Source organism: Trachurus japonicus, chromosome 17 (genome assembly GCF_045865225.1).
Source record: "Trachurus japonicus isolate A0001 chromosome 17, Traja_1.0".
Classification (NCBI taxonomy): Eukaryota; Metazoa; Chordata; class Actinopteri; order Carangiformes; family Carangidae; genus Trachurus; species Trachurus japonicus.
In genome coordinates, this window is record NC_140923.1 from 36,161,596 (window position 1) to 36,176,825 (window position 15,230).

The window sequence follows — 15,230 nt, forward strand, 5'->3', positions numbered from 1 at the left end:
GGCAGGGCTCCCGCTGATGGGATCGGCACAACAAAGAGCATCGCTGGGAAACAGGCGACTGGGCAGATGTGACGTCACACACAGCCTGCGGTCGAGCAGCATCTGCCCCTGATGCACTAGGATGTGACTACAAACTGGTCGAAGGCCCCAGAGAAAAATGAATCTATGTTTTCTATCAGTAAATAGATATAATAATTGTAATAATAATAATAATAATAATAATAATAATAAGTAACAAAAAAACATAAACCACTGAGTTGTACTGCTTAATAAAAACATGCTCAACTCAAACTTAAACAGAAAGGATCATTCAACAAAACAGCCTGTTTGGGACATATTTTATATAAATAATAATTAAAAAATATTCATTGGAAAAAATAAAAATAAAACCCTAAATGGAAATCAAAAATCCCCAACAGGACAAAGGTGGATCTCAATGCGTCAGTCTGTCAAGTCTGTCAACAAACCAAGCACTTTCCCTTTCTTCCAGCTCTGTACAGCATGCAGTTTTTTTTTTATGTTGGTGGTAGTAGAGTACTATCATAATTATTCTCATCATAGATTTAAATATAGAATTATTCATAAGTTTTGTTATCTTTTTTTTTCTCTTTAATTTTTTACACATCACAATGTGTCTTAAAAACTGCCATTAGGGTTCTGTAAAAACAAAGGTAGTCAAAGAAACAGAAGGTGGGGTGTGGGGGGGGGGGTTGGATGGGTGGGGTACAGGGGTGATGGTGTTTGTAACGTCCGGTGCAACACTTGGCCCTCCGAGAGAGGATGACAGGATGGAGGGGATAAAGGAGAGGGGGATGACCAGATGACAGAAGTGGATGACAGGAGTCAAAATATGGGAGGAAAAAAACAACACCATCTTCACAGCCAGTGCCTCAGTCTCAGAGCAAAAAGAACATTTCATGCTGTCCTCCTCCTCCCGGTCACTCGCACCGCATCTTCAAAAGACTCTGCAGGTCGGTGGTCCGAGGAGGTACGGGGGCATTAACGTCAGCAGGTTTCTCTCACAATTGTGAGGACTCCAGACACAGAAGGACGGGGACGAGTAAACCTGGGAGGGACAGAGCAGGAGCATGAGAAGACGCACAAAACGGCAAGACAGAATTATTAGGCTAGGCTAGGCAAGGCAATTTTATTTGTATAGCCCGTTTTTACAAACAGTTTGTCTCAAAGGGCTTTACACGGCATCGTAACAACATCCTCTGTCCTTAGACCCTCGCATCGACTGAGGAAAAACTCCATGGAAAACCCTTTTAACAGGGAAAAATCGGAGAAACCTCAGGGTGAGCAACAGAGGAGGGATCCCTCACCCAGGACGGACAGACGTGCAATAGATGTTGTGACAGACAAGAAAACAGTTTACAGTTTATGTCACAGAATGTGCGCAATAAGAAATTATATGTATAAAATTGTATAAAATTACAAGACGAGTACTGGCTGGTGCCGTTAACACACAGAGACTCATCCACTGGGTGAAAAAGAGAGACAGACATCCCACAGCCCACTTTATCTCATACGGGGTGAGTCATCGCCTGAACAAATTAATACACAGCATCTCCTCTGAACTGCAGCCATGACAAACAGCCTCATGCCGTGAGTGGCTTTGTATGTGCGAGAGACTGAAAGAGCAAACTGTGGGTGGCAACTCGTTAAATTAGTGCAGCATATATCTGCCCCACTTTCTCATCTGAATGAGTTTCACTGACGAACACCTGGAAGGCTCTGATCTAGACCGACGCTTTTACAGGGAGCGGAGAAAACTGGAGCGGACCAGTTCTAGTTTTCATGACTGTATAGGAAAGCGCCCATGTGTTTGCCTGGGGAGCGGTGGTGAGTCAGAGCGCTGCTCGCTGAATATCAACACAGATTCTCTCTCCACTCCCTGATTTCCTCTTCCACTCCTCCTCCTCCTCCTCCTCCTGCCTGATACTCATCTCTACGTCTCTGTCTGTTCTAACACATTCTCATTTCATCTCTGCAATCTTTTCATCTGGACCTGCCGCACCTGTCCTCCCTTGCTGTTTATCTTAATCCCCCTACGCCCCCGCGCTCTTTCTACTGTATGGAAAGGCGTCCCTCAGAAGCAGCAGCTCACCAGGTGGGATGTTGCTGAGGGAGGGAGGGGAGGGCGTCATTGCTGTTTGCAGGTGGAGAGCTTGCGGATCTTGCTGGCTGTGGAGACTCCTTTGCGTGAGGGGTTGGAGGAGGAAGAGGATCGGCGTTCGGCTTTGGCCTTGCTGTTCAGAGAACCCCCCTCTGTCCCGTTCACACAAACTGGCTTGGCTACAGCTGGACTGTGGTCTGCGTTCCCCTGATCCCGGTGTTCCTCGGCCACTTGTCCTAAAAGCACAAACACACACAAAGACAAATCCATCACACTTGCACCCAAGACAAGAACTGACACATGCGACTTCTCTATATTGATCGTGTGTTAAGTATAAGGCATGGGCTGGCTGCACAATGTTGGTGACATCACCACAGACCTGCTGCTGTAAAAACTGTAAACGTGTTTTTTTAACGAGGAACCTTTAAAAATTTGTCAGCAGCACCAGCAAAATGTCATGTCAGATAACCGTGAGAAATATAGTAACCAACAACGACAGGGAATCCGGTAGATGAAAAACAGGCTCTAATCTGAGTGTGAAACATTCATTTCAAGAGGTGTGTGTGTGAAGGTTCAAATGAGTGCCCACTGCAAAAAACTGCACCATCATGGAGAACATTAGAAAAGGTGACATAAAGCCAGCTGCTATAGAGAAAAGACTGGAAACTGCAAACTGTTGTTTAATTTACCATGTACACTATTATTTCATAAGAAGCGTCAGTGTAGGAGTGAACCCTGGAAAACCATTCATACTCCCACACCAGAACCACTTCAACCAGACTATTTATAGTTCGCTTCATTCACATTCTGCAGCTCCATTTGGTTTTTATGTGGGGCACCACTTCTGGATCCCCGACACCGACTACTGCATTTATTATTGCTGGCTGTTGCCTAGCAACAGATAAAGGCTCTGAATTCTAGGGGAGGGGGGAAAGATAAAAGGATTTGGGGAAGAAATTAAATCAAACATAAAGATGCTGTCATTATCTATTCATCCCAAAGTGAGTCAACACGCTGGTCAAGTTTGTACACTTGTACACACACACACACACACACACACACACACACACACACACACACACACACACACACACACACACACACACACACACACACACACACACACACACACACACACACACACACACACCAGTATTTTCTGAAACTATGACGGTTAACAGGATTTATTTGCTTTGAGGGAGACAGAAAGACAAAAACGTTGCCTGTTTCAGACGTCTGAATTGGCGCCCACAGCTCTGTTTTAGCGATCCTCACAGTTAAGGTAGTCAACCAATCAGAGCCTGGTGGGCTGGTCTAAGAACAGAGACGTCCTCTCTCCACATCGCTGCATATCTACCTATAGCCGTAGAACATACTGAGACAAAACTGCACCATGTGGACGATATCCCTGCAGACTCACGGGTTGTTGTTCAGTCCATGTACCGAAGTTACAACTTAAACCGTTGTGTGTAAAATGCTACAGCAGCTTCTGTGTTTACTAAAAAACCATATTGGCAGGTTAAATGTGTCCATCACTATTGGCTGTTGATTGCAGTATTTAACAAAGCAAACCCAACATTTCCAACAGAAAACTGGCTGACATGAACACACAAAGTCAGGGTGAACTAAATGAGTGAAATTAAATGGTAACTGAATGTAATAAAGAGATGAGTGATAGTGAGAGCACTGTCAACCCACTGCTAATAGAAACTAAACTACTCCTGCTGCTGTTTTTAACTTCTGTAGCTTTAAGTCACAGGCCACAGCTTAGAGCGGGTTATTTAGAGGTGGATGTCAGTTCACATTTATAAGAACATTTCTGACAAGATGAGGCGCTTTAATGTCACGGTTTGGCCATGTGAAACTATACAGCAATGCTTTTACTGTAACATATCTAAAAGAGGAAGTAGCCAATAATGAGACGATAGGCATCTACTCATCTCGACTAACCACCATTACACACAGGATATGAACTAATCACTGACTAATGTCACACAAATGCTACATTAAAAAACAAACAACCACCACCAATCCTATTTAACTGTCACTGTCAGCTCACACTTACCTGGCACTGTGAAGTCCTGAGTGTATATGATCTCATCCTCTCCATCATAGAGCTCGTCATCGTCCTCCTCCGTGTAGCCGTGCAGGTCCTCCAGGTAGGGCACCACCGTCATACTCCGCCACGGGTCCCTGCTCTCCGCGCTGGCAGGGATGGGCACCGGGGGCTCAGACGGAGGATGTTTCTTACGCACCCAGCTGACAGAGACGAGAGTGGAGGATGTGGCGATGACAGATCAGCTTTTAACTACGTTTCTCACGGGTCAGGTCTCACACATCTTAAATTCATTTTAATACATTAGGTCACTGCAGTATTTAGCGGTCTGTCCTTCATCATATTATGTACGATAAATATTATAATATTTAATATATTATCATATACAGAAACACTCACTTGTGTTGCCTTATGTTCTGTATGGAAAACCTCTTTGCAGGGTCGTACTCAAGCATACCTGAAAAACACACACACACACACAGTAAAAGGTCAATTTAATCACAACAATCCCGACCAATTTCCACATTCATATCTTTTTTTGTGGAGTGTTTAACCTTAACTGGTGGGAGGCCACGGCACCGAGGGGAGGGCTGACAGCAGAGAGCCGATAGACTCATTCAAAGAACATTAATTAATGAGAATAATAATCTCATTCGTCACTGGAGTGACAAGGTATCCTGCGAAGCTTAAGGAGTCAACGGGGTACAGTAAGGAAACATCAATATGAGTAACATAACAGCTGTACCAATGTAATGAAGATTTTGTGCCTCAATTATCATAATGTGGGCTGAATCGGTGGGAAAAGCAGAATGTCAGTGTGATAAGGCAGCAGTGATGTAGTGCCTATCCAGACCTAATAATGTAATTGTCTCCCAGTAGGCAGAGAGGGGCAGCATGCAGAGTGCTGATAGTAGTGCTGCGCCTGCTGAAGGACACCTTTTGTGGCACTGAGCTTATTTTAGACCATGTAATTATGGACTGACTATCTCTCAGGTGCTGCGTCATCACACACAGACGTCACACACTCACACAAAATGGAGAATGGAGGACCGAGACGTTGTATCGGCAAAAACAACACGGCAGCTTTGTTTCCCCCGTCTTTATGGTTAAACATTGGATTAACTGCGAACGGGGCATCATGACACCTCAATTTGAAGCTAAGTCCTTTCAATTGTCCCGTGAGTTTAGGCCTGAGTAGTGGGTGTTTATTACCATAAAAGGACAAAGTGAGCAAAGCTGGATAATAGGCTGGAATACTACTTGGGAATTTAGCCTTCGTTGAATGGGTTCTTTAGTTGGTACAAACATAATCCTCCCAGCATTGTTTTTGGATTTTAAAGCTGGTTAGTTTGCTACCATACAGCCGATTACATATTCCACTGTAAAAGACTCTTTTTACTCTACTCTTTTTTACCCTTCGTTTTTTTTGTTGTTACAAGGGGGCAGAGGCATTGCAGCATTTCACTCAGGAAAAAGCAATGCCTCACTATGAAGTGTTTAGTATTCTGCTGCTGGCTCCAAAATCAATGGAAACTACGTCAGCAGCTGGAGGGATTTCTACAGTTTGGAGGAAGCCTTGTCTGCCGAGAAGTCACAGTGACTCTCAATGTCATGGCACCACCTACTGGACATGCACAGAAAAGATCACAGTGCAACTAGAAAGACCTTTCTGGTGATTTGCTCTCACTAGAAATGTCTTTCCTCCCATTTTCCTCTTGTATGGAACGCGACACAAAACTGTATTTGTAATACAGGAAAAACATTGACATTCATTGGTGAACTGTTAATCAGCCACTACACTCTAGGAATGCAACCACAAAAAGACAGTGAAGATGAATTTCTCTGTGATATAGCTGTGAGCAACACAAACCTCGCAGCAGGTCCGATAGGAGGGGTCCACACTCCTCAGGAATAGTGTAGTCTCCTTTTCCAATGTTCTCAAATAGCTTATAGATGTTGTCCCCCTCAAATGGATACAGACTCGTTGTAATGTTGTATCTGAATGGAAAGAAGCAAGTGTTAACAAATATTACAATATATATACACACATATAAGTATTTCATAAAATGGGGCACCATTAATAGTCTTCAAAATTACTATCTTTCCATCTGTATATGAATACAGAACACCCGTTTTATTTAAAATCTACACACAACGTAACATGTATAAATACAGCACAAAGAGTAAATTGTCACTGTTTCTTTTAGCCGGTTTGTCTTTTCATCACTTGAATGAGCTACTTTGGAAATAAGGACAAGTGATAGCTTTTTACTATGGCCATCAATCTATTAACATAAACAGACACAATTATCTAACTTTCTCCGATATTGAAACTGTCTATAAATGTATTTTTAAAGTGCTGTGCAGTGTAAAGCATCTCCTGACTTGTGAGAACTTGCTGACAACTCACAGTGTTACACCAGCAGACCAAATGTCTACTTTAAACCCTGAAAAGGTGTCCAGTCCATTGGCGATCTCTGGAGGCTGGAAGGCCGGAGAGCCCTGACTGGTGCGACATGTGTCATCCTCTGCAAACGGGTGAAGGGCCTGAAAAACACACGTTGTATATGATTAACATGAATTTGAGTTATCCATCATGAAACAACTGGGCATTGGGGAAGGAAATTTCATTTTCCAGATGAAGTAAAAGTACCATATTATTTGTTTATCTCCGCACTTAAGTGTACACAAATTTTAAGTATGATATACCGAGGCAAAAAATGAATTTCAGTGCACTAAGGCTCAAAAGCATACCTATCATCGACAGGACCTTTCCTCTGGCTGAGTTTTTATATTTTAGCTGCATGTCTAAAAAAGTTTAAGTTTAGACTTTACTGTTATTCTCCAAAGTATTTACATACAAAGTTAAATTAAATACTGTCAAAAATACAGTATAAAATACAAATATTTCAAACTACCAAAACCAACTTTAGGTGGAATGTGTGGAAATTAAAAACAAGGTTTTATTAATTGTTTAATTTGCTGAAATGTGGGAGCTAACGATTCACAGGAATGTGGATGGTAAACACCATTATCCTGAGCTCACCTCTGCTACTCCCAGGTCGGAGATTTTAAGTGCCCCGTCTGTGGTCAGCAGCAGATTCCCTGGTTTAATGTCTTTGTGAACTATTCCCTGGCTGTGCAAATATTCAAGGCCATCTAAGAGTTGGCAAAAGTACCTGCAAGAGAGAACGACAGAGGGGTTGATGGACAAAAAGATGCACAAAAACAATTAGCACATCAAACAATTTATCACTGTGGTCTGACGAGCCGTCATCACTCAGTACTTTAGCTTCAGTGGCTTTCTAGCAGCAACCAGACATTCACACAATCTATGGTCAGTTATTTTAACGGTGGAGGCCCTGCAGTCCAGGACCTAAACTTAGGCTTGGAGCAAAGGCTGCAGAGAGGTGCAGCCTAAATATAGCAGGGATAGAGAGAGAGGGGGAGAGAGGGAAGAGTAGAGAGAAAAAGAGAGACTTACCCGTGAGCTTGAAATACTGGAAACCTTTTCTCTGGGACACTATCCAGCATTTCTTGCATCCCACAAACGCAATACTCCATCACCATATACGTAAGTCAGGAGTTAAGGGAATTTGCCAAACCAAATAAACAGATCCTTTAATAAAGTGGGCTACTAAAATAATACAACTAAGCTACTAAATGAAAACATTAAAGTATGAAATAACATTTATAAGAGGAAAGATTTGCCATCTGAAGTTATTAACGATCAAATATAAACACGTCAATTCACTTAATAGCATGATGTGGATATATTTTCTGCTTCTCTTCATTGTAGAGGACATCCACCAACTGAATCACATTCTTGTGTTGGAGTCTTCTTAGCAGCTGAATCTCCCTATGGATGAACAAAAGAACAAGAAGGTGGAAAATATTAAACAGGGAAATAGACATGAGAGGGAGTGCTTCATCATTTAAAAAAAAAATACATCTGCTGTGAACGTAGGTGGCTTAAAGCCAGGGTTCATACATGGGCACTATTAGAGCACTGATGGCATGAGCTCAAGTGTATTACTGGTTTCATTAGTGGTATTTTTATTAAGCTTGTTGGCTTGATGTCAACTCCAATCATCTCTCAGAGCTGATGCTACGATACTAAACTTGGTTTTGTCTAGTGGTTGTTCACAGATAATTATACACCGAAGTAACAAACGTTGCTTGATTCTGTCAGTACGGCCCAACTTCAACCAACAAGAAAAAATAAAAAATAAAATACCACAGCCTGGTGAACAAGTGCTGCAGCAGTCATTTACACCAGTCTCATTATAAAGACAGATAACCTGACAGTTCACGTTGCTACCCGAGGAGGAGAGGTTTAAATCAGCGGCGTGGCGTAGCCCCCGGGAGACTCAACATTCATCAGAGAGCTGTGAGTGGGGACACTAATGAATTTGGATCTGGATGAGAACAGCACAAAGTATGAACCACAGACTTCCCCAGAGATGCTGCTACCCACACCCACACTCAGAGGAAATACTAAGGTTTTATCTGATAGTCAATGATGGAAATTTTGTGATTAAAAAAATCTATTCGAGTTTCTGCAAGTTTTTGTTTGCATTTATCCAAAAACTTACCAGCAATGTCTTTAAATAAGCAGCCTAACGTTTTCAATAATTAATGCATGCTTACATACACATACACCAAACATTTTGGAGAAAATATGAATATTGATGATGATGATGTATTGAGATGAACCTGAAGACTGTGCCTACAGTATGGGTCATGTTGAGCTCCTTCCTTCTTTCTTGCGGATGATAAAATTCACAATGTGTGTATGTATGACATAGTAGAAGATAGAAAATCTATTTTATGAGTATAGGTTTCCCCCCCACCCCTCTGGAAAGACGTGATTAAATGTATCACGCAGTAACAGGTCAAAGCTCTAACAGGAGTGCGCCTGTGTCAAAAATAAATAAAATTCCCATGGTCCCTGCAGTGCTGGGGTTATATCATCCATCTTCTTCTACACCTTCACACAATGTTGCCCAAAAAAAAAAAAAGGAAAACACTTCAAATTCTCTGTCCCACCCACCCCCGCAGTCTATGAGCTGTGTCAGTCCTCTTTCTTATACGCAACCTTCCTACTGACAAATGGATATTCTGGGCCTAGTCAGCGACTCACTTACACACACACACACACACACTCACACAGAAGCAGTTACTGCTGCATCACTGCACTGGTGAAAGAAAAAGACGCTGCCGCCTCCTGCACATGTGAAAGCAGAGCCATGATAAAAATACGCTGGGACGTCATGAATAGCCCCATTTCAAGCTGTGTATCGGCTGTGCTCCTCAGTTGGACAGTAAGTACAGATGACATGTCTGAAATGTAGCACGCCACTGCTGCATCTGCATCACTGCTTGTTTTCATACAACAAATCATAAAACATGGGCAGCGCTGCCACTGGAAGCACGGAGACCGCTGCAGTCCATCTGCAGTCTGAGTTCAAACGTGTAGCGATGGTCGTTGCCCGTGGAAGGCCCGCAGACTGCAGCGCTGAAAGGATTTCAGCACTCAGCGATACAGCAGCTACAATGGCTCACAGCGGGAGCATAAACAACTGGGGAAAATCTGCATCGATACTGTGCCGGTCCACAGTCTGTGTCAGGTTTAGGACATGAGTGTCGGTCCATGTGCGAGCCTGTCATTCCAAACAAGGGCACGGCTTTCTTGGAGTGTTGCCGTAGAAACGGGAGTGGCATTGCTCAATCAATGCCAGTATGAGCATGCCGGTCCCCAAGGCAACCCTGTATAAGCAGGAAGTGTTTGGCAGACAGGAATGCTGAACAGGGGTTGAATAAGGAGGCTGGAGGCTACTATGGCATCCACACACAGACACAGGCCTTCACAGGCGCCAGGACCCGGCCTCCGCCTCCGCCTCCGCAGGCTGGAAACACACAACCTCCACCAAGTGACAGAAGGACCGGGAAACATGGGCAAACCAATTTTACACATCATGGAACACAACTGTGGTCTTATTAACAAAGTGACACAACCATTAATCTGCCACTACAGCGTTGTCCTAAAAAATGTAAGTACAGCTATAAAGATATAAGATATATATATATTAAAAAAAAGGGGCTTGAGACTAACCACCCTATCACCTGGGGGGAAAGATTTCAGGATAGTGCAAACATGGTGTCAGGTAGGGCAACAATAGCTGTCAAAGGAGAGAGAGGGACCTCCACTTATTAACTGTACCTGCCTATCTGCTGTGTACTGTCTATAGACAAATCTTTAAAGTTCCTGTTTCTGACAACAATCGACATGAAAGTCAGTCTGCACCTCTAGTTCTACCATAACTTCGAATAGCAAACATAATGACCGGCAAATGTATTACTCCCCTTTAAGTGAGAAGCGAGTAAAAGCAGCTTCAGCTGCTACGGCCTTGAGTCTACGTTGATAACTCCCCATCAGCCTTAGAAATCTGGACACGGCGGTTTTTCACCATTCTTTAGAAATCTGTTCAATCCATGTCAAGCTGCATGAGGACTGTGACACAACAGTCATTTTCAAGCTAGGCAACAAATTCAGGATTTGATTAAAAAAAAAACAAAAAAACATTTGTTTATGTAAGTCCTGAGAAACTTTGACTTTTTGCTCTGTGTGTTGGTAAGAAAAAACTCTGCCTTGTCAAGTTTTTCCTCATAAGAAGCACTAGGTTTTTCTCCAGGATTTCTCTTTGTTTCACCACTTTCACGTTAGCCCCTCTACCTTCACATCCAGCAAACACTAACCAAGCTGTCTTGTGAGTTTTTGTTCAACCACAGCAACAGTTGCTGCAGTGTCTACCGCCTCAGTGGTAAAACCCTGCAGCCCGGTTCAGAGCTGTCACAGGCGTCTTGGTGGCCTCCTTCTCTTCCTTTATGTCTGCCTTTTGTGACACATTGAATCGGCAAAACTTTTTTCTACCCTTCTATTTGTTCAGTCCTCTCTTTTGAGAAGTTCTCAAGGTGACAATTTTCTACAGTGGCTTCATGAGGCAGCATCTTCTACAGACTAGTTGGTGAGAATTATTATTGTTCATCATATAGCTGCAGGTTATCTATTAGCTTTTTTTGTAGTGTACAATGTATTGTCAATCTTTTAGGCAATAAGTATTGGTAACTTCTGATATTAGTCCTGTGAAATAAGACCTGTTAACTGATTTACCCGACACAAACTGTGAGTTACCTTACATATTATGTTTGCTTCAAGTTAATTTTGTTTTCAATTTCCACACAGACTGCTGTTGAGCTGCTGATATGCTGCTTTCAGTACCAACCAACTGTAAAAGGGCACAGGAGACATGGCGTTTCATATCTAAAAGATTTCTGTCTTGGGTTTATTTTTTTTAATCTCTGATTGGACAAATATGTTGTCAGACTCATTATGAGGCCTGACCTTTGCCCACCTTAACCGTTTCTGGCTGTTTTTGTCGTCACCCTGATGTGAAGTATCAACTAAGAAAATAAATCTGCGAGAAATCAAAAAAACAAAACAAAAAACTACTTTTGTCATCAATTTAGCATCAAATTGTAAACAATATTTGGAGACAGATTTCAGTAAAGTTAGTCTGGGCATCTGATAAACACAAGGTACCAGGATCCCAACACAACACTTCTCCCTGAGTTACGTCTGTAGGTTTTTCATCCTTCTTCTTCTTCTGCTGATTTGACTGTGGCCTAAAAAAACACGCCATCTTGCAGCTCTTCTCTCTCTCTGTGTGTGAACTCGTTTTGACAGTTTTCTAAAGCTTCTTCTATAATTAGCACAGGCCCGCAGCGAAAGGCTGGAGTAATATTTAATAAACTACTGTGTGATTAAAACTTCTGATACTCATCAGGAAACGGAGGGTGCAGGAGAAAGTTTGAATACATTAAACGTCGCAGACAAACCACAGAGGCATTAAGACAAGAGAGGAGGGAGACGGGAGGATACGAAAAGACAAATCAAGAATATGACAAATAACTTCCACCTCCTACACTGCTGGTCGAATGTCAACAACTTCTGAGTACCTCTGAAATGTGGCTGGTGCAGTGAGTACTGACAGCTCACTGCACTAACACGCTTCTTCATTTGTTCTATCAGATATTTCTGATTTAAATATAGATTTTACTTGGTGTGTCCATGAGTAGTGGAAATGTTTCGTTGTGGCCTCCAGCAGTTGAAGCCAATGCAGTGATGCAGAAGTTCATTTGGGGGTGTGTTGAGCGCAGTTTCACATCATTGTTGGGTGTGGACACAAGACACTTCAGACCAAACCCAAAAATGATGCTAATCAGAGTAGCACAATTTAAGACAAAAATTATTTTAAAAAATGTGACGGGTTGAACTTATTATGTGAAACTTGAAAATTGGACAACAAACATCCAATCAATAATCATTAATGCTGATGCTTAAAATATTGAGAAATGATTCAAGGCCAGGCAATGGAGTGATGGGTTAAAAACATAGTTGTACAGAAGTGAAGGGCAATTCTCATTGTGGCAAAGTCTTAAGGACTACTGTACGATTCATTAAATTTGTCAATCAAATTTGGTGTGATTTTAATTAGTCTACTCATACTGAGATAAAGCATTCCCAAATTAATGATACTGTACTCGTCATAATGGACCACTCCTGACTGCATGAAGGGTCACTTGTGCCACTGTTATCATGACTTTAACTATCAGATAAATAGACAGAGGGAGACGACGTGTCAAACAAAGCAGGTTGAAAACAGAAAACTTACTTTTTCACATTGGCTTCTCCATTAGGAATCCTCCTCAGCTTCTTCTTCTTCAGTATCTTGACAGCCCTGCGACAAAGTGTCTCTGAGTCCAGCATCTCTTTCACTTTGCCATAAGATCCCTCCCCCAGCAGATCCCCCATCAAGTACTTTCCTATCAGCTTCGCCCTCTTCCTCCGTGGCTGGTAGATCACCTCTGTAGAGTCAATGCGGTGAATGAAAGTATCCATCTCCATCAGTTCATTTTCATTTAGATAGTCAAGATGATGCAGCTCCCCGGTACTCATGACTGACAGCTCAGCAGCAACAGCTTAACCCTCCTGTGCAGAAAGTGTTTGCAAATTGCTATGACTGCTGCTGGAGAGTAATCCACTGGTATAACCTTTCAGATTTGAGCCGAGTATTTTAATTCCACAAGATGGAATAGAGACAAATTACAAAACGCTGAACATGGGAGAGAGAGTAATCACGCCTGAGAGTCGAGGGAGGAGGTGGGGGATCAATCCCAATTTGTAAACATTAGGGCTCTTTAATAGGAGGTGCAGACAGAGGTGAAGAACCTGTTGGGTCCCGTGCTGAGTTAGTGCTTTATAGGGTGCGTTATGTACTACATGAGTGACAAGTGCAGTTGAACAGATGTGAGGAAAAACTGTGATTCTAAAATGTTATTCTTCTCCGCTTGACTTTCGATCACCCCTTATATAGATTTAATACCATACAGGCGTAGGTAGACACAACCGGTCGTGCTTCAAGGCCATGCAACACAGCATTTCTGTCAAAGCTTCATGCTGCATTGCATAGTTTTTCCCGGGACACATAAGTGTGCACAGCTGGACGAGATCCAAGCCCAGATCTACGGCCAAACGAATGCAGCAGCAGCAGCAGCAGCAGCAGGATCAGTCAATCTCTGGTATCAGCCCGGCTCCTGGAGGTCGACTGAGCCATCCGATGTGTCCAACCGTCTTCAGGTGTCCTCCATGCCACCTCAGCTCCTAGTGCCTGCAGACAAGAGTCATTAAACATTAATGGAAAATACACACATGGCCTTCGTTTGCTTCTGAACTAAGTTAGCCCCTCTTGGATAAACAATCTGTCCAGACATCAACACTGACCGGTTAACCTTACTAGGTTTCCTTTCTGCCGTGGGGTCCACACACACACACACACACACCAGACACCGAAGTAATCATTTCATTTGGACACCGATGTAACACTCCGCCTTATTCAAAACACAGTGCAGCAAGAGGCCACTGACAAATCAATCGTCCGTCTGAAATGTAACGTTGATCAAGTGTTATTTGTTAGCTAGCTAGTAGGCTAACACGGCGCATCTGCTTGAATGAACTCGCTCGCAAACATAAAAACTTTCACTTCGTGGCTCCTCGATATAAAAAACACACACACACACTGGGCGTCCACTGCGGGTGTTACTGCGGGGGTCCGACAGCTTAAAACAGCGCCGACTATTTTAATGTAGATGCTGACTGGCGACCACCGGGGGAGGATAATAACCCAAACGTCGTCACACAGCTGCAGCTAACAGCGGCTAGCCAACTTTGCCTAGCGTTAAGATTAGCGGTTAGCGAAGTTAAAACCTCATTTGCCGGTGTAGCAGCGAGATATCCAACCGCCTGGCCTCTGCTCTGTGACTTGCCGCATCAGAGACACCCAGCACCAAAAAAGCATTATTAGCTCCAATAGCCAAACTAGCCCCCGGACACCCGGCAGATATACAGTACACTCATCCTGCTAACGCCAGCTAGCCGGAGCAGGCAGCGCTGCTAACGAGCCGCTCGGCTAAGCCCGTTGACAAACCGACCAACTCCCGCTGCCGTGTCTGTCTCACCTACATCCACGTGAATCCCGTCTCCGCTGCAGGTTGGTTTAAATATCCCCTCTGTGTGGCCGTCCGCAGTGAAATTAATGCTTTACTTGGGTCCCGGTAAGAAATCCGCTGAATTTTCTGACTCTTCGTGTTACTCTTGCCACTCAGGTTGTCGCCATCTTGTTTATCTTCTCCCCCCCCAACCAGCAGCAGCAGCAGCAGCACTGACAGACAGACAGCCCATACGTTACTGCGTCAAATCAAAGTTTTTTTTGTTTTTTTTTCTCTCCCTTTTCTCTCCACACACTCACAGTGAACTGAAGGCACGAGAAGACTAAACAACAATGAGTAGTTTTGAGGTTTTATTATTCAGACTTTTCTATTTCATCAAGCAATCTGTGGCATCCTTCATTTACAGTGGATATTTCCCTGGGGTGGGTGGGTACATCAGCTCTTCTACAGGATGTTTCATTAAAAACAAACACACACAGAAGTATG

The 15,230-nt window shown here is 43.1% G+C and overlaps 1 protein-coding gene across 2 annotated transcripts; it reads right to left on the reverse strand.

Annotated features, from left to right (window-relative positions):
- Positions 1 to 321: 321 nt before the first annotated feature.
- stk11 (serine/threonine kinase 11) lies at positions 322 to 14,922 on the reverse strand. Of its 2 annotated transcripts, none has more exons than XM_085805799.1 (11): positions 14,758 to 14,922; positions 12,911 to 13,906; positions 7,951 to 8,034; positions 7,660 to 7,749; positions 7,222 to 7,354; positions 6,586 to 6,722; positions 6,046 to 6,173; positions 4,575 to 4,632; positions 4,185 to 4,378; positions 2,111 to 2,355; positions 322 to 1,066 (listed from the first exon to the last, which is right to left on the reverse strand). In XM_085805799.1, exons 2-10 carry the CDS (start codon positions 13,192 to 13,194, stop codon positions 2,147 to 2,149), a joined length of 1,317 nt encoding a protein of 438 aa, XP_085661925.1. In that variant the 5' UTR covers positions 13,195 to 13,906; positions 14,758 to 14,922; the 3' UTR covers positions 322 to 1,066; positions 2,111 to 2,146. The 2 variants fall into 2 exon arrangements, with proteins under 2 accessions (XP_085661925.1, XP_085661924.1); XM_085805798.1 differs by having other exon boundaries at positions 14,754 to 14,922.
- Between the last annotated feature and the right edge of the window lie 308 nt (positions 14,923 to 15,230).